We start from the raw sequence: 19,569 nt of genomic DNA, 5'->3' as shown, positions 1-19,569 counted from the left end.
CGTGATCTAGCAAGCTTTCCCATCTCTACATCCTACGATTCTGCAGGATGTTCAAGGTCAGATGTTAAAATTCAGCTGGGTACATGTGCATGGCAGAAAAAGAAGGAAAAGGCTGTACCTGTTCCACTCGGCACAGTTTATCCACAGTGCCTTGGTAATGCTTCATGCAGTCCTCGGCAAGGTGCAGGTGGGTTGAGTACTGGGAAAAAGCAGAGAGTTTGTGATTGATGAATTATCCACTGATTTGCACAACATCTACTGAGCACCTACTATGTATAAACACTCTGCCAGGCACCAGGAGTCTCCAGCCTCATAAAAGACATTAAATCTGCTCAGCAAGGCACACAAATGCCACAAGGTAGAAAACTTGGTGTGTCAGGAGACAGGGACAAACCATATTCTTAAGAGAATTAAGAGGAAGGAGAAACCCTTGTATGGGGACAGGGTGGTAGGCCATTTCACAAGGTGCCCATGAGCTTTGCTATTTCTCCCTCCAGGAAGAGGAGCGCAGCTCCCCTCTCCTTGAGCATGGGGTGGATTTAGTGGCTTGTTTCTCACGAAGTGTGGATGCAGTGACATGACATCTCAGATCACGACATAAAAGACAGTGGGACTCCCTCCTAGCGAACTCTCTGGGGTCACCACTCCCTCTGCGGGACACTCAAGCAGCCCTATAGGGGGGCCCAGGAGGTGAGGAACTGAAGGATAAAGAGAGACAATGATGAAGAGAAGAACGCCGTGGGAAATAAGCTATCCCAGCCTTTCATTTTTCCTAATAAAATTTGATGACGATGAAAAACCTGTGGATTTCAATGAATAAGTCAGTGAAGTGAGGCTTCCAGAAGTCTTTCTGCAGCTGTTCATACTCACGATTCAGATCCATCATTCTGCATTGCCATACCTTGCTGAGCTCTTTCTGGTATTGGGGCATTTTCTTCAGCATCTGGGACAGGTCCCGCATGGTGGTCTGTAAGGGAAGGGAAACCCTTGGCCTCACTCCACTGGCCCTGATCTAAGAGGCTGCGCCAGTGGTGGGGGTGGGCGCAGGACGGGGCTGCAGCCAGCACCAGACTTGCCAGGCGCATGCTCTGGAACTCTCAAGATCAATCTGTTAAACACAAGATCATGTGTGTTCAGATTTTCAGGCATCTGGTTCAAAAATTACTGATCCAAATACCACGACTGTTTTATGGGTGGGGAACTGAACTTTGAAGTCTAGCAATTACATTTTATTTATGGAAGTAGAAAGTTATTGAGAGCGAGCATAATTATTGCCAGGAAAGAACAACTTTTCTCCTGTGTGCTGCTTTTCCACACACTCAGCTCTAGCAGCGCTGGCATTAAGTTCACACTTTGTCGCAGCAGAAAGGCTACAGTTGTACAAGTTGGGAGTCGGTGAGAGAAGGCTGGATTCTGCCTCTGAACAGGTGAAAGCGGTTGGGGTCTGTTTACACTCTCTGTGACTCAGCTAATCCCACTCACTTATCCAAAAAAAATGTATTGATTTACTACCACATGCCACGCATTTTTAAGTGCTAGAGATATAAGGCCTCCCCCACCCAAAAAAGGACTCTTTGCCTTCATGGAGCCATATCTAGCAGAGGAGCCATCCCGGCTGAGTGGATTAGGGCTCTCTGTGGAGATCACAAGTGTGGGTGCACAGAACACAAGCTCTTCACTAGTTAAGGGAGGAGTTGGGAAGGTTTCCAGTTAAGGGAGGAGTTGGGAAGGTTTCCCTAAGAAAATAATGCCTGAACTTGCTGCACTGACGGACAGTGACTGCATTGGGGTATGGGTGGGGACTTGATAATGTGGGTGAATGTAGTAACCACATTGTTTTTTCATGTGAAACCTTCATAAGAGTGTATATCAATCATACCTTAATAAAAAATTAAAAAAAAAAAAAAAAAAAAAGAAAAGAATGCTTGAGCCAAAGGACCGAGACTTCTACAAGGCAAGGCCCAAGCAAGGAACTCAGGCACAGCTGGAGCAAGGTGGTGGGGGCCAGGCAGGCAGAGACTGGACTAGAGAGGGTATGGGGCCTGATGGCCAAAGAGCTGTAAGGCATGTATGTCCACGGGTGGGGCTTAGTTCTACTGGGAATGGAAAGTCCCTAAATGGCTTTAAGCAAGGGAATGGCACCATCAGAGCTGCATTTCCCTTGACTATGATGGGTTAGCCACCTCTGATAAGTAGCCAGGATAAGGAGAGGCCCAGGTAGATCAGGTGGTGAATTCTAATACCACCTTAAGCTAAAAAAGGTTCTGTGGTTCTTCTGGCTTAAAACAAATCATGATCCAAAACAGTAAATGTTAATCCTCGGAGTAACAAAAAGAAGACCTCTCTAAATATCAAAGACGGCGGCTCTGGATCTCCATCTTGAAGGCAAAAATAAGGCAAAATAGTATCAGATGAAGAGAGGACGATGCTCCCCAAATGCACTAGTCTACATCAAGGAGCCATCCTCCGTGCTCCTGGAGAGAAGGCAGAGATCAGCTCAGAGGGCATGGGAGCGCTGGCATGGGCTTACCTTCTCCCCAGTGTTCATTCTCTTGCTAGAAGAAAAATCTTTCAGAGAACGGGTGACCTCCCTGGGAGACAGGAGGAGGCTGGTCAGTTTCACAGCAACACCAAGGGCCCCTACACGGATGTTCCTCTAGGGATACATGGCAACTCTTCCTGCCAGGAAGGTGGGCATTTAAAGTGATCTTAAGAGGAGAGAGACGGACATCATTTTCCTAACTAATATTCAAACCACAGGTCTCCAGAGTGGGGTGCATGAGATGATTTGAGAGAAGAAAATATTAGGACATCTATTTATGTCTATTTTACTTCATCATTTTCAATTTTCTTTTTAGTATATGCTGTAAAATATACATATTAGTCATATTTGTACATACAAAAAAGCATATATTGAATTCATTAATAAATACTGGAAATGTGATCAAGATTTTTCTGAAATCGAGTGGTCAAAAGTTTGGAGATCCCTTTTCTAAACAACAGAACTATCCAAGGCTGTAGAAATTTCTCACTCTTCCTTGTGAATCTCCTGAGGTTCCTCCCAACTCAGTGGAGCAGAATGTGTCTTTCGGCAAAGGCAGAACTGTTAACTATAGTTTCAAGGTACTGGAAACTATAGTTCAGGTGCTGGAAACATTCTAAGACATTTTCAGAGCACGGTGGGCTCAGTGTGTAGACATCAGTTCCTGCTCAGAAATTATAGGTAGACAGCAGGGGAGGAAAATTACACACCAGCTGGATATAGGAAGACCGAATTGTATGTAGTGGAGTCTGGATTTTTCAGTGGAACGAACTGGCTTTAGATATGCAGTGTTTACAAAGCATTTTGCTGAGAGAGCTACACCTGCTTCCCAAAGTGTCCCGGGGAAGGGCAGGCGGGGCTCTTACTGGGACACCTCGGCGATGTGCTTGTGACGCAGTGCTACCCACAGGTCATCGTCCTCGTCCAGGAGCACCTCCTTCACCCGCGCCTCTCCGATGCCGCTCGTCTCGTACCTGGAGAGGAGACGTCCCCACAAAACCACCCAGCCCCCTCTGGTTTATAACAGACAAGAGCCCACGGTCCTCAGCAGACAGATGCTCAGGTGAGCGATGACTTCACAACACGCCCCCCATGACCTGACGTGCCACAGGCTCTATTAGGTGCTGTGTCAGCACTGACATGGCCTGATTTCTCGGGCAGGGAGAGACCCAAGGCTCTGAGCAAAACCAACCAACTTGGAAGTTCTGTTAGAAATCCTCAGGGTCAGCTGGCATGAGCCCCATCAAAGGCGCAGGGTTCAGGGTGTGAAGTCAGCTTATGGGTTACTTGTGAAGGAAAGGAGAGGACCACGTTTGTTCCTCTCTGGGAAAGGACTGGGACGCCGTCCTCAGCAAGGTGGCACCTAACTAGCTTTCATTTATGTTGTATATTCATTGATATTTTATCATCATCATATTTCATGACCTATAATTAAGAAATTTCAGCTCTGAATGAGATACACTCACACACAACACACACATCAACAAAATAACACCTCCAAGCAGACTGAGCTGAAGTGACATGAGCTGTGAACTAAATTCACCCCAGAAGGAACAAGAGTTCTTGGCTAGTGATGCCACGTGGATTTGGGGAACTTACTGGCAAGACTGCGTAAGTGATTAAGGGTGTCGTTTTTCTTAGAGGTGTCTTGGTTCCTGGGCAAAGCTACAGGTACTCTAGGCCTGTCTACTTACTTGTATACATCATTTTCGATAGGCAGCAGGTCGTAACTCATAGCCTGAAAGGTCAGTTCGTGAAGTACAGGGGAGCTGGGGTCGAAACCGCGGTCCAGAATCAGGAGCTGGGAGCGTGCCTTGTCTGGGCCCTGGAAGGACAGACACAGGGACTATGCTCACGAGCCACCTGAACAACCGCGGCCTCTCCAACCAGCACGGCTACCCTCTTGTAAAAGGTGGCAGCGGGGAGAGAACTCCGAGGTAAAACCTACTGAAACCGCGCTGACCAGTCCACTCCCTGCTTGCCAAGAACACCTGTAAACACCACAAGAGAATCCAGTCGCCGATTTCGCGATGAGGCTCTTCTGACACAGATGCAAACCTGAGGCGGCACCATCTCAGTTCAGCTACAACCAGGGTGTCCCACCCTCCAGTCTGCTGGGATGGGTTCGGGACCTGGGATTTTCAGTTTTAAAATCAAAATAGTGATGGAACAGACCAGTGTCTTGACTGATAAAACTGCACAGAACTGCACATACACAGGTGCACATGTACAAACTTGTCAAATCTGAATGAGGTCAGGAGAGGGCGTCAATGTCAGTTTTCTGGTTTTAATACTGACCACTGAGAGGCTCCCCAGGATGAAGGCCTTTCACTGCTCAACAGAAATAAACCACCCTGCCTACACTGAACATAACCCGTATCACCCTCCCTAAAGGCTTGAGCACTTCCTGCGGGCCAATGCGCAGGAATGGTGGCACTCACAGGCGCTGTGAGCAACAGAGCCACGCTGTCCCAAGGACTGCCACACAAACACTGTGGTCACCTGGTGAGAGAACCCTGTGGACCAAGCGCAGACTTACCTCCCCCATTGTCGGGTCATCAGCTTTGTAGGCGTCAAGCTTGTCCTGGATTAGCTGAGCCAGCAAAGCGTTGTCCTTGTATTCCCTGACAAAGGAGGAGCGACACAGGGTCAACTGCCCAGGCACCCAATCACTGACACCGACCGTCCTCGGGGAGGAAGGCAGGACAGTGCGGGGAGGGCCAAGGGAGACACGAGCTCCATCCGTACTGCACTCTTACAATGTGTTCATATATTACAGGTATGATTCAGAAGGACACATAAAATACTTAGCTCAGTGCCTGGAATATAAATGACTTTCTAGCTCCTTTTCTTTTTCTAAACTACCTAAATGGAAACAGATAGTCTTCCCAATTTGCTTCAGATAAACCACCACACTTCGGCAGAGGGTCCTGACCCCCATCCTTTCCCCATGCTTCCTGAGCCTGGCCCATCTCATTCTTACTTCCCTCAATTCAGATTCCATGGGGGCTTGTTTTGCTGGCAAGCGACATTTTGGCTAGCAGAGCCAGAAAGATGTACGTGGGAGCCTCTGAACCTTTTCCCTTGGCCAAGCCTGACAGCACTTCCAGGGGCTCCTGCCGCCTGCAATGTGTGGTGGCTGCCCAGGGCTGAAGCAGCTGTGTCCCCAGCCCCATCCTTCCCACGAGCTCCTACGACTCTGTCTGGAGATACGGCTGAGGCCCCCATTTCTGTCCCCATGCTTTTGTCAGGGAACCTCAGTCATGGAGGGAGGCATTTCTCCTTGGCCACAAGGAGGCATTTCCAGCAGACCAGAGGCACTCAGGTCAGGCAGAAGGGACCGACTCCCAGGCCAGGCCCTCAGTGCTCTGGCAGTGGCCTCCCCCGCTGCTCTCCTCCTGACTCCTGCTCACACCCCCATCTCCATGCTCCCACAGCACTGCGGCCACTGCCCTGTGCAGATCCCCCAGGGTTTCCCGGTGACAACCACCGAAGGACATAACCAGAAACCTGGCATTCAAGGCTTCCATTAATGGCTTCCTCTTGCTCCATGGCCCTATACATACACGGTGCCAGGTGACCAATCCACCTCAAACTTGCCCTCTGTTTCCCCAACTCCACGCTTTTGCTCATCCCAGTGGCAAGAGCCAATGGTCCACACAAAATGCCCCCTGCTCCTCACTGGTCTAACCTGAACCTGTCCTTCAAGCCCTAGCTCAAATGTCACTTTAGTCTGAAGCTGTTCTTGATCACCTCAGCCCCAAGGACCCTCTCCCTACTCTGGATGCCCAAACCCACCCAGGCCTGTTCTGTCCTTGGGCCCTGGTCTGGCAGGGACTATATTGTAGGTGTGCACACGTACATGTGTATATACATAGCTCATGCACACATGCTGGTTTCCACGTTACCCACCCTCACAGACCAGGGGCTTCTAAGGGCAAGGGCCTCGGATTAAGTCCCCCCAGCACTTAACACAAGCAGTATAAAATCTGAGGAATGTGTCTTGGAGAATTTTTCTCCTTGTATTTTATCTTACTCTGGAACATCTTCTGCAAAGATGGTACTTATTTTTAAAGGTTAGGAAGAGATGAAAAACTGTAGGGAACCTGGGTTATAGTCCCATAGGGGTTCTCATTTATTCAATAACTGCATATATATATTTCATGCCCTTGTTTGTATGTATTCTTATATTTCACAATAAAATTTAGAAATTGACAAAAACATTGGAAAAATAATTTTAAATGTGAGATGCTCAAATCTTGATCCTCTTTAAGCAACTGCCAGAGGAATCTTAAGGCCAGAGCAAGTTCCTCCTCGGCAGATGCACGGGGGCCTGTGAGGGCAGACGGGAGCGCTGCCTTACCCCCGATACCGCACGGCTGGGTATTCCTTCAGAGTGGCGCACAGAGTTGCAATCTGCTCTGCCAGGCGCTCCAGTATAGGATTCTTCATCTGAGCCTTGTGAGGACTGTAGAAGCTTTGGAAAGAGTCAGCAGAGTCCAAGGAATACACCTGAGAAGGCGGGGAATACATACACACACATATATAGATACAGTTGGCCACTGAACAACAGGACTTCCACGTGGAGGGAACAGCTAGCACAGGGCCCAGAGGCAGAGGCCCAGGGTGCCTAGAGCGTCTGACCAACAGTGAGGAGGCCAGGGGACGAGCAGGGGAGGGAGTCAGTGTTACGACCTCACAGGCCATTATAAATTTAGTTTTAATAAATAAGGGATAAGCTAGAAATTGTGGGCAAATAAAGGAGCTTTTTATGCATTTAGTAATTTCTTATCCTCAGTAATATGTTCTAAGTATTTTTTCTTCTTTTTGGGGGGAGAGTTCTTGAAGTTTAAAATTTCCTCTTACACTACCTAGTCTACCAGAAATCAGTATTCCTTCAAAATCTTATTGATATAAATTACCCTGATCTTTTAGAAAACCTGAGGGATTTAAGAAAGTTTCTTAAAATTATCTTTTTAAAAATATATGAAATATTATATGGTTGAATATGTTGAAGTTGGATTTTATTCAATCCAGGTGGTGATAGGGCTCATAGAGAAATAAAAATTTCTTGCCCTCGAGCTGAGAACAGGTTGGCCAAGTGAGAAGGGACAGAGTCTGTCTCTAAATGTTCCCATGGTATTTTTTTCATTGCTCCTAACCAACAAGAGGTCACCCTCGGTGTCTAGAAGCTAATCTATAAAGACCCAATATGACATGACCATCTTTTTTCTCTACAAAATGCACACAAGTCCTACTATTTTTGTTTCTTGGTTTGCTGGGAGAAGACACTTTAACAAAAACCTGAAAATACTAGGATATAAAATGTGTATATTCTCTTACAATCAGCTTCACCTTTACTGGTTGGCAACTTTGTTTTCCTCCAAGGGCAGAGGCTTAGCGGCATCAGCATTTGGCATTCGAAGTGTTAAGGGCTAATGAGGAAGGCTACCATCTGTTCTTTCTGCACGTGACAAGCTAAGGTTATCACTACATAAAAACAGTCTCCTTTGCAGCAGATGGGTGTTGTCCGATCCCCTCCTCTCCTTCCACGCTCTTTTTGGATTGGCTACCTTTTGGTCACTCAAGGAGTCAGCCAATAGGAGCAAACACTGTGAGCAAGGATGAAATGTACACAAAGGAAGGCACCATGGCTGAAAAAAGGTCAGAGAAAACTGGAGAGGGAAATGAAGGCGTCGGGCAGACCCCAAGGAAATAGTTTTCCACTACATCAGCCTCCACTGACAACATGCCATTTAGCGATCCAGAATGCGCTATCTTCCCTCCCCCACTCTTTTATTGCACCCCTACTCCACCCTCTCAGAATTTGCCAGAGTCCCTAATAGAACAACCAGGGAGCAGACTTTCTGTGCCCTCCCCACGCGGCCTCACCTGGGATTCATATGGGAGAAATGCAATGTTGATTTCTGTCAGAGTTTTGATGACTTTGGCTGCTCGAGATTTTACCAGCTCATTAAACAGCGCATCTGGACAAGCTGCAAGAATGACAACAGACAGTAGGTTCTCCTGTCCAACTGCCAGTTCATTTCAGCAGCTGCACACGGCCAGTGGGTTCTTTATTAGGATTTTTAAAAGGCAACCAGACAGTTCATCTCATCCTAAAATATCCACCATTTCTAGGGTATAAAAGGAATGTAAAATCATCTATAATGCCCTCAACACAGAGAAACAAATGGCAATATAGACTCAGATATTGAGAGCTAACAAAAACTATTTCCTATAGCAAACAAAAGAAGGAAAAAAACTGGAAGATATTAAAAGGGACGAGGAAAAGGATTGTAATAAAAACAAACAGTGCAGATCTAACATGATTATGAAAAATGCAATAAATAAGGAAAAATAAAATCACTGGGAATATGAGGCAAGTATTTTCCCAGACCCTCTAAAGAACTCAACTGCACAGGAGACCGCTTGGTGGGGGAGCTGTGATTTCCAATGACTGTCCTGGGTCAAACAAGTGCCTTCAGGTTTCCAGAAATGTGTTACTGGTTTATTATTACTAATGCCATTGACTGCTCTGTTTGTCACCCGTCTTCAAACAGTGTAACGTTATTCTTTGCAAGCACCTCTCTCATCCCCTAGTGGTGAGTTTTGTGGGGTTTCCCCTAAAGGGAAGAACACTGGGTGAGCAGTTCTTGTACACGCTTTCACAACCCAGTGCTACTTCGCTCTTTGTTATCAACAAAGACTCAGCAAGATGCTTCTATACTAAGCTCCATGTACAAAACTGCCACAAAAGGAAACAAATTCCAGGACAATGATGCAAGTTCTGATACAAAGACCACTGGATTGGGATACCTTGGTAGCTGAGAAACAGGGGAAATGCATGCACCCCAGTTTACAGCGATATCCAGCAATCTAGCCAGCAAAACGTCAGAACTAATGCTGGAAAATTCTCAGCATTCAACCCTCTCATCCTTTGATGAGGTGCTATTTTTCGTCAGGAAGGACAGCATGATTGAGTAGGATTGTTTTTGTGTGTGTTTATTTTTGTCTCTTATGCAATTTATCTTCTGAAGGGAAAATAAAAAATCAGGACAAACATGGCAACCCCACGCTTTCCCTGCTCATGTGGCTTGGTTCTGGTTCCTGCTGTGCAGAGGTACCACCCTGGGAGGATGGGTGGCAGCGGACAGCTGTACTCACAGTCGGTGAAGAAAACGTGTGCAGCCCGGTACTTAGCAGTCGGGGGATCCTTAAAGTCACTGATGAGAGAGTGGACGGACTGTGGAGGGGAGAAACAAAGAGAACTGAATCCAGTTCTAGAAGCAAATGGGACCTATATCTGAACGAGTTAAATCAAGCTGCTTGCACAAATAGATTTTTGATGCATATCTATACCTCATGTTTGGCTGTAACTGAGTTCTGAGGATTTAAGATTAGGATTATTTCAGAGTTTAGATGAATAGAAGCTGTCCGAGCTCATTCCAGAATGACAGTGATGATTCTTTGGGGCTATCAGAACTTGGCGTCCCACAAAGGGACTCACAAAATAGGAAGCTGGTCAGACCCTTCGAGGAGAGTCATACTGATGAAACGCTGGCCATTTAGAGCAAATTAAAGCAAATTAAAGCATCACTTTAGAATGATGCATTGTTACACTTATAAATGGCCTCTACATTGCCAGAATGCATCTACAGAAACTTATATGCGAGCCAGTATTCAAAACGGGAAAGAAAGGGAATTGAAAACTGCAGGAGATTTAGACAGATTAAGAGATCTAAGACAACTATCAGCCAGAAGCAAGGAGGTGGACCTTGTCTGGATGCTGATTTAAACCAACCTCCAAAAACGGTAAGACAGGGAAATGTGAACACTCACTGTATATTGATGAAATAAACCAAAAAGTATAAAATGCCAAAGTTCTGGAGGTGATCACTAATTAGATGAAGTGGGTCTCCTACCTAGAGAAGCAGTGCAGAGGGGGAAGCGGAACAACCTGGCCTGGCTTTCTGGACAGGGGTTCTTAGAAAGCTCGGTGTACCCTCTGCCCCACACTGAGCCTCCTCCCCCACCCGCGGACTGCATATTTAAACGGAGCACTGTGTTACGTGTGCGCTTAACCCAGAGACGTCAGACACTCAGTGCCACGTGGACACCAAACCAGCCCACGTAACCTTAGTCAAAGCCTTCGGGGAGGATTTACCTTCTCAGATGGAGTGATGAGATACACGGCCTCCAGGCTGGGGAGCGGCTCTCGGCGCTTGTTGATGTCTTCCACAACTAGACAACAGAACAGCAGCCACAGTGAGCATGGAAAAGACCAGTGATCATAAATAAAAAGTGATACAGACAGGTCACCTTCATTGGTGCAGATGCACATCTACAGCGGGGAGAAGAAGAACCATTCTCCCCTCTTTTAGTTTCCACATTCCACCGCCCCACAATGCTCAAGATGCTAGAAAACCTAAAATCGTATCACACTATTTCCCACTTCCCATTTCAGTTTAAGTCAGTTCCTTATCTCATGGAAAATGCTACCTCGTTCTGTCAAGAAGTCTTTTGCCTCTTTTAGTTTTTTCTCATCCAATTCCTTTAGAATTTCCATGCTGGGTCTATTTATCAACAATTGGGTAGTTTTTTACATCCTTTTCCTCTGTATAGCAAATGAAGACATCCTAACCATATCCTCTATATAATATCGTCCCTCCGAGCAGTTCAAAGACTAAAGATTTCATGTAATTAAAGCTGACCATGGGCATTCAGCTTGCTTGTTTCTTTTATGATATGTCAGCTACTGCATCTGCAAAGCGCTTTTCAGATCATCATCTTCTAGCCGCCTAATAAAGCTTAGGATGTATTACCTATGCGGTCCTGTTCTCTAGTACAGAAAGCAGCCCAACCGAATGGTGCCATTCTTCCTATGTAGGTGAGTGAAGCAAATTAAAGCATCACTTTAGAATGATGCATTGTTACACTTATAAAGACTTTCTGTTCAAATTAATACCAAAAGCTCTCAGCCATCTACTTTACCAGGGATGGTAATTTTTGAATTTCACAGGCCAACAACACTTCCCTCCAAAAATGTTAAGAGTTGCTAACTTTTCACTTTTGCCAAGTAAGGACATTTTTTAAAAAACCCCGGCGTTGGGGTAGGGAAGAATCTGTATGCAGCAGGGGGTGAGCTGAACCCTCATCTACCACAGGGCGTTAATAGAAAACATCTAAGATTGGTGAATCAAGAGAGAAGAGCGTTTATTTAGAAATATCAAAAAGACAACCAGAAGGAAGAGCGGAGTGGCTGCCCCTGGGGTGATGGCCCCGGGGGAGGGGACAGTGGGGGGCGCTGGTGCCTCTTGGTCAGGAGAACCTTAGTTCCCGTTGGCTTTTTCCTCCTTAACTTTTGTGTATTTTTTTGGCTTTGACAAAGAAAAAAATAGTTTTAAGAATTGAGTGATGCAAACAACTTTGTAAGCTCAAAACAGGGGCAAGCCTAGTTTTGGATCACTGGATGACAAGGAGTCACACCAATCACTGTACACTCCACTCCCATTTAGAGGCCTATGTTCTGGTGACAGATACGCTGGGTTTGGAAATGCATTTTTTTTTTGTTATCATTAATCTACAATTACATGAAGAACATTATGTTTACTAGGCTCTCTCCTACCCCAAGTCCCCCCGACAAACCCCATTACAGTCACTGTCCATTAGCATAGTAAGATGTTGTAGAATCACTACTTGTCTTCTGTAAAAGCATTTTTTAAAATGAAGAAATCACATCCACAGTCACTGTACCCCCAAAATTATTATTATATATATATATATATGTACACACACACACACACACACACACACACACTTCCCATAGAATTTAATCAACAAGAAAATCTACAATAGATCATCACCGTAATTTCATAATTTAAAAAACATTTTAACATCATATAATAGGAAAACCATAATCTTAGAATAAAGGACAAACCTTTAAATTCATTTAGTTTAGTGAAACCTCAACCCTCCTTGTTTTTCCTCCCATAATTGTGGTTTGGTAGTAATTCTGACAAAGAATAGCAACAGTCTGTAAGTCAACATCATATAACATTATCTCCAAGGGAAAAAGTTAGGAGATACGTTATGACAGGTATGTTCCACTGAACATTTTTTTGGAGGAAACACAAAGGTTAACTTCCTGGTTTGAAGTAATACCTCAAAAGAGATAGCTTTTCAATCAATGCTATTTCAAAGACTACTACCTCTCCACCCACCCTCTTCTCCCCCCTCATCACAATTTCCTCCCTCCCCTCCAAAGAGAACCATCCTGACTTGAGTGTGATCACTTCTCTTTCTGGTTTTACTACTTAGGTCTGCACTGTACAACAGTACAGCTTAGGTCTACCTGGTTTTGAACTGTGTATAAATATTAAAGTATGCCTTCAACTCTACTAGACACTGCCAAGTGTTGTTCAAAGTAACTGTACCAACTGACCCTCTGTCATACAGGCATTCCCATTTTTTAATATCCTGTCACTTGGCATTTTCAGAGTTTAAACATTCCAATCTGGTGAATGTAGAGCAGGCTTGCACTCTGATTTTAACTGCATTTCTCTGACCACTAATGTGGGTGGGCAGTTTTTCATGTATCTACTGGCCACCTGAGTTTCTTCCTTTAAGTGCCTATTCAGGTCTTTTGCCCATTTTTGCCTCTTAGGTGGCCTGCTTGTTTTCCCTCGATTTCACCTGCCTCTCGGCATCTTTTAACAGATATTTAACGAGCATCTGACATTGGGTGAGGTACGAGGGATTCAGTGATGGACAAGTAAGCTGTGGGTTTCTCTCAGAAACTTATCGTCTTACCACCAAGGTTGTTGGAAGAATCTAAAGTTGAGAGAATGACTAGGGAGGAGGAAAGTTTGCCACAGAGAGAACGCCTGAGTGCCCCTCAAGAGCAGAGACAAAGCTTGCTCACTTGTGATGCCCTCGGTCATGATGTCCGTCATCTTACAGCAGGAGGACAGCATCCTCATGCTCAGCTGATCGACCACCAGCACCTGGAAACAGAGAGAACAGCTCACAGACTGTATGGCATCTGCTACGATTCCCTCATCAGCTTATGGGGTCAAAGTTCCAAAAGAGCCCCAGAAATGCAGAATACAGTTGACTCTTGAACAACCCAAGAGACAGGGCCGCTGAGCCCCACACAGTCAAAAGCCCAAGGGTAACTTTGATTCCTCGAAGACTTAACTAATAGCCCACTGCTAACCTGAAGCCTTACCAATAACATAAACAGTTGATTAACATATATTTTATATATGTTTACAGATAATATTCTTACAATAAATAAGCTAGAGAAAAGAAAATGTCTTTCCAAATTATCATGAATTTCCAAAAAATTTACCAGTATCTTTACTGAAAAATATCTGCATAAACTGGACCCATGCAGTTTAAACCTGTGTTGTTCAAAGGTCAACTGTATCGAATTACTGATATTCCTATGGGCCAGAAGTTTGCTGAGATACACACTAGCTTTTACCTCCCATACCCAAACCTAACCTAGGATTAGTTTGCTCTCACTGACTTAACTTTATAGACTTAAAAAAATTGATGTTTTAATTTTCTATGATAAAGTACTCATAAAGAATGCAAAAAAAAAAAAAGGGAGAAAAGAATCATCTATAGCACCAACTTTTAGAGAAAACCATACTGGGGAGCATTTTGTCAGAGCTGAACTTTTTCTTGCAAGGAGAATGAACACTAGGGCCACGCACGGTGTGGAAGGCAAGGACTTCATCGCTAGGGTGTACCGGCAGTGTCGTCCGGGAGGGCGCCCTCCCGCACTCCAGACTGGAACAACGAGGACACGCCAGTCCTGGTCTAAAAGCTTCATACCTGAAGCTCTTCAGCTAACCACTCCTATCTCCGTTCAGCCCATAATGGAGAGGGCAAGCCAGCAGCTAACCCAGGCTATGTCTCTTCCTTGATGATACAAGCCAAGGTAGCAGGAGCAAGACACAACGTGGACCAGCTTCCTGCTATGGTACAAGAAGAGCAAGGTACTTTTCCTCTGATGGGCTGCTTGCTCAAGATTAGTTTAAAATTTACACATCCCTGAGTCCATTACTGATGGGGCTAGATGAATGCAAGGGCCAAATCATACTCTCGCAAGGCCAGCGGTGCAATTCAAAAGTCTTCCTGCACCCATCAGCTCGGCTGTTCCTGGGCCCAGGAAACTTGAAAGTGTGTGGTGGGCACCTGACTGCAGGAACACTCAGGGGCAAGAATGGTGGTATAAACCCCTCAACACCACGCAGGGACGTTGGAGCAAAACTGCACGCTCGCCTGGCCAGCGTAATGCCTGGCCCCAGACACCAAGTGACCCTGGAAACGCCGACTTCCCGAATGTAGGATGGCTCGCTTTCCCACCCGCACCACCTGTTCCAGGAACTGAGGCCGGAATCAACCTGATTAGCTTACACACTTGCCTCATGTACACTATAGTTTCAGCGCTGCTGTCAATGTTCTGTGAATAAACAAGCTTACTTCTTCAGTCTTAAGCTGTTAGAGATGGGGATAGAACAGATGAGGCTTTTCAAACTTATGTGGGCCCCATAAAGATGCTTTAAGCCCCCAGGGGGGCAGGAAGGGTTTCCTCTTCCTCTCCCATAGCAGAGTATTTTCACTTCTTCTGCTTTATAGAACAGGTTCCAGGTAAGACTGAATACAAGAGTCCCACTGCTAAAATGCCCCACTAGGCGATCTTTAAGATAAGCTTTATGACCAAGAGAGTTATCAACTGGATCACATAAAATGAGAGGCTCAGCAGATTGCCGTTTTTGTACTCTCTGGATACAGAGTAAAGCCCTCATTCCCAACCCGTCCACCCTTCCCCACCAGCTCTATTCCCCATTCCTATTTTTTCCACATGAACTCACCTTTAAGGCCCTTAATTATATCTTCTACTTACCTTCCACTCCCCCTTCTTCTTTACCTTCTTTATCACATCATGCATGATCTCTAAAAAAGGATAGAGGAGGGAGGGAAGGAAGGAAAAGGAAAATTTAATGACTGTCAAGGACTTCCAACGCCCACCTCTTGACTGGGTCATTTCCCCCCACAGGCTTTGTGCTCTTTCTCAGGAAATTCAACCCATCCATTTACTGAGCCATAATCAGTCCACCATAAAGAGAGTTCTATTCTTGTTTCTTTAATTTGGTGGTTCTCAAACTTTCTGGGTCTCAGGACTCCTTTACACTCTTAAAAATTGAGGCCCCCAAAGACTATTTGCTTATCAAAATATCTATTGATACTTATGATATTAGAAATTAAGCTGAAAAGCTTTTAAATAGTTATTCATTTAAAATAAATCCATTATATAGCAACATAACATTTATTGACATGTAATTAAATTTTCCACAATAAAAACATTTTAATGAGAATACTGATTTTTTTTTTTTTTACATTTTTTACAACTCCAAAGTCTGGCTTCATAAAAGACAGCTGGATTCTCCTATCTGCTTCTGCAACCTGTTACAAATCATACAGCATCTGGAAAACTCCACTGTGCACTTGTGAAAGACTAAGAGTGAAAAAGGCAAGTAACATCTTTGCCTTATTGTGAAGATAGTTTTGACCTCCTGGACTCCCAAAAAGGCTCTTGGGTGTGAGGACCACCGCCTTGAGTAAGTGAAGGGTTTGATGATGCCCCAGCCACATGAGGCCCCTCAAGCTACAAAAACATGTGAAGAGCTATTGTGATGGCTTTCTAACCCTGAGCACATCTGTGGGACGCTCTCATCCCAAAATCACCACTTTGATTGATGAACCCCCCATTTCTGTAATGCCATACTACACAAGAGTCCTAGCCATGGAGGTTTCATGGGAAATACCACTTTTGCTACTCTTTCTAAACCCAGGTAATATACAGACCTGTGAGGACTCACAGGCTAGGAGTTGTCATTAGCCAGTGTGTGTCAGACATGTAGGTGACTTTCTAGAGAGCACAATCATTACTAGCTCTGCTTGTTGACTACCTTCAATCATCTGATGGATCATAAAAGTGTTCTTAAATTTTAAAGAACTTTTTATTGGACCATAAACACTCACACACTCAACTGTAGTAAGCTTGGAAAATACATAAAGTATAAAGAATACCACGTATGACTTGTATACAGAAAAAAATCAGAAGAAAAATCATCTGTAATCCTGCCAACTTGAAATGCGTAATTAACAGTTTATTTCCTACTAGCTTTTTCTATGCACCTTTACCAGAGTTCTTTACTCTGTTAAGATCATGCTGTATATAAAATTCTGTATTTTTTTCATCAACAAACTCATTTCCCCATGTTAATAAAAATGCTCCCTACGATTTTCAAGCCTGCAAAACTGTCCCTAATTTAGTCAACAACTGTCCCAGTAGCCATTTAGATTATTTCTCATGTTTCAGATGTGGTGAAAAATTGGTGACAAATATAGCCAATAAAAGGGCAGTGGTTCAGTCAATTAGATTAAGCTTGCACAATGGAATACTATGCACCTATAAGAAATAATGATATGGGAATGTATCTGTTCATTCATTCGCTCTTTCATTTTCTTTCCTGTTGAGTAACCCGTTTGCCCATCACTGGACCCAGCACCAGGAACAAACAACAAAAGATGCAGTGCTGCTCTGGTGTGGCTTACACCCTAGTAAAGGGAGCGGAAGCTGAATAAAAACAACTGCAGCTTCTTTTAAGTACTCCAAGGTGAATATATAAGGGCTGTGATAGAAATGAACAGGTGTGGACAGTTTTCTGTAAAAGGGCATCAGGCCAGGCCTCCCTGAGGAAGCAGGCCTAGCAAGGAAGACGAGCCATTCAGAGGCTGGGAAAAAAGGAGCAGGTGCCCAGGCTTAGGGTGGAGAAAGGAGAAGAGAGTTTGACACCTTGCAAGACCAGGTTGGAGGTCAGGTCATACAGAGGCTGGAGAGGGAGGGTGCCTTTATCTGAAGGGCACTGGAAAGCCACAGGAGGTAAGGGACGTAATCTGAGTGCTGTAAAGAGTAGACTGGAGAGGGCGAGGACAGAAGCAGGGAGTGAGGTGAGAAGGCCTTTGCAATCATCCAACCATCAGTGGAGATGGCAGCAAGTGGATGTGATGTAAATTTTGGAAGTAAAACCAACAGGGCTGAGCTGCTCAACTGGTTATCGGGGGGAAAAAAAGAAACTGATAATGCCTAGGTTTTTGGCTCAGGCAAAGAAACCAATATAGAGACATTTGGAGCATGGGAGGGAGAAAAAATTTAGATTGAGGAGAAGTGATTTGCAGGATACCAAGAGTCCCCTGTGACTGATGACTGAGATGGCTCAGCCATGGGAGGGAGGCGCACAGGAGGCAGCTGGAGGGAGCTGGAGCTTGGAAGCGTGACTCCGCTGGAGTTATAAATCTGGGCTCCAACCCTTCCTGTCTGTAGTTCTCAGGGCATATATTTGTCCTGGGTACTGTTAAGAGCCAATTCTAATCCTGCCCTACATTTTTCTAATCCAATACCAAAAAGGGAACAAGGCTTAGAGCCCATTTTAGCATTAAGAATCAAGTAGCTCGGGCTACTTCCTCACAAATAATCCCTGGCAATCACATTTCAGCTCCCTTGTAAGTCCTCTTAGTGTGGAGAGAAACAATAAGGCCTTCTGAGGCTGGTCCAACTGGCAGCTCTTATTTCTGCACGCTCAGTCATGTGTATCTGCTTCTGCACCCACCTAGTCTATGCAGATGGAACGGAAGACACCAGGGCAGCTCCAGCCTCCACATAATCGCCGGGAGCACAGCCCCGGCAGATTCTGGCCAAGGGGTTAAGAAAGTAGGTTCTTTCTCAATCATATTCTCTAAGTCCTGGGTGACTCCCAAACTCAGCAAATCCCTTCCAAGTCCCGAGAAAGACAGCAGGTGGTCTAAGATCATCTGGAACATCTTCAGATGCACCCAATATACCAAACAGAGTCCCAAAATGCAGGCTCTAGGGATCGCTGCAAGCACGCCCCCTCCCATGTGAAGCTCTGCCCTCTGCAGTGCCACGTGTCAGGACGCGTAAGCCTGTGGCGCACCATCTGAAATGTATGACTAATGGTGGATGGGCCAGAACCTTGGGAGAAATGTAAGCCTCATCAAAGGTCTCAAAACCGTGAGAGACTGGGGATTCAAATATTCGATGCTCTGAGCCCCAGAGCACCGTGCTGCCCTAGACAGAGGCAGCAGGAATCTGGTGCCCCAGACTGGATGAAGTGCCTCTATTCTGCTGAAGGACTTAAGGGAATCTAAACTCGGGCCACAGGAGCCCTCCTTTTGACCAATCCAAAATATGGGGTATTGCCAGAGTTTTTCAAGCTCAATAGTGGCCATTCTTCTAAAAGGCACCCTCTTGAATAAAAAGGCACACCTCTTGGTGTAAGGGTATAAGGCTAGTCATTCAGGCAAAGGTTGTTAAGAAAAAATAACAAAAGAAGCTCTAAAGTTAGACTTGGGAAAATACAGCCCAGGCATTTGCTGGCTATGTGACCTTGGGCAAATTTAAAGCAGTTTAAGCTTACATTTTCTCACCTGCAAAATTAAAATACTTTAATGACCTGTTATGAAGCTTAATGATATAGAATGCCTAGTACAATGCCTGGCACGTATGAAGTGCTCAACAAAACGGGCCTATTGTGATGTCATGATAAAATGTGTCACTCATACAGTCGAGGAATTAAGAAAATTATGGCACACCACTTCCACCCATCAGGATTTTTAATGTTGGTTTTCCTATGAAAGGAAATACAAACTAAGACAGCTTTAAAATAAACTTCACCAAAAACTTCAAAACTTCTCTAACCTGCAATAACATGTGAATATGTTTTGGAATAATGGCACCAATATGCCAATTCATATAAATCTTAAATACAAATATAAAATTGAACAGAAGAATCCTTATACCTCTTCTGAGGAGGCAGTGATCTCTGCTTACATAGGAAGAGGTGCATCACTACTGAAGCACAAACAGCAGTCCACACAAAGTAAAAGAAATATTTAATGTTCTGACATGAACACAAAGGACTATGTTT

The 19,569-nt window shown here is 44.8% G+C and overlaps 1 protein-coding gene across 3 annotated transcripts in view; it reads right to left on the bottom strand.

Moving 5' to 3' along the window:
- Positions 1 to 19,569, bottom strand: part of STXBP1 (syntaxin binding protein 1) — a 54,057-nt gene that overhangs the window by 17,048 nt on the left and 17,440 nt on the right. For all 3 annotated transcript variants that reach the window (XM_036913863.2, XM_036913865.2, XM_036913864.2), the window contains exons 2-13: positions 15,462 to 15,511; positions 13,467 to 13,548; positions 10,710 to 10,786; positions 9,710 to 9,788; positions 8,435 to 8,538; positions 6,906 to 7,054; positions 5,082 to 5,166; positions 4,237 to 4,367; positions 3,409 to 3,516; positions 2,531 to 2,591; positions 902 to 967; positions 119 to 199 (exon numbers count right to left, since the gene is read on the bottom strand). In XM_036913863.2, coding sequence (XP_036769758.1) covers positions 119 to 199; positions 902 to 967; positions 2,531 to 2,591; positions 3,409 to 3,516; positions 4,237 to 4,367; positions 5,082 to 5,166; positions 6,906 to 7,054; positions 8,435 to 8,538; positions 9,710 to 9,788; positions 10,710 to 10,786; positions 13,467 to 13,548; positions 15,462 to 15,511 — 1,073 coding nt within the window. The remainder of the gene's footprint in view (positions 1 to 118; positions 200 to 901; positions 968 to 2,530; positions 2,592 to 3,408; positions 3,517 to 4,236; positions 4,368 to 5,081; positions 5,167 to 6,905; positions 7,055 to 8,434; positions 8,539 to 9,709; positions 9,789 to 10,709; positions 10,787 to 13,466; positions 13,549 to 15,461; positions 15,512 to 19,569) is intronic.

Source organism: Manis pentadactyla, chromosome 3, assembly GCF_030020395.1.
Source record: "Manis pentadactyla isolate mManPen7 chromosome 3, mManPen7.hap1, whole genome shotgun sequence".
Lineage (NCBI taxonomy): Eukaryota > Metazoa > Chordata > Mammalia > Pholidota > Manidae > Manis > Manis pentadactyla.
This window is presented reverse-complemented; position numbering and strand designations above follow the sequence as displayed.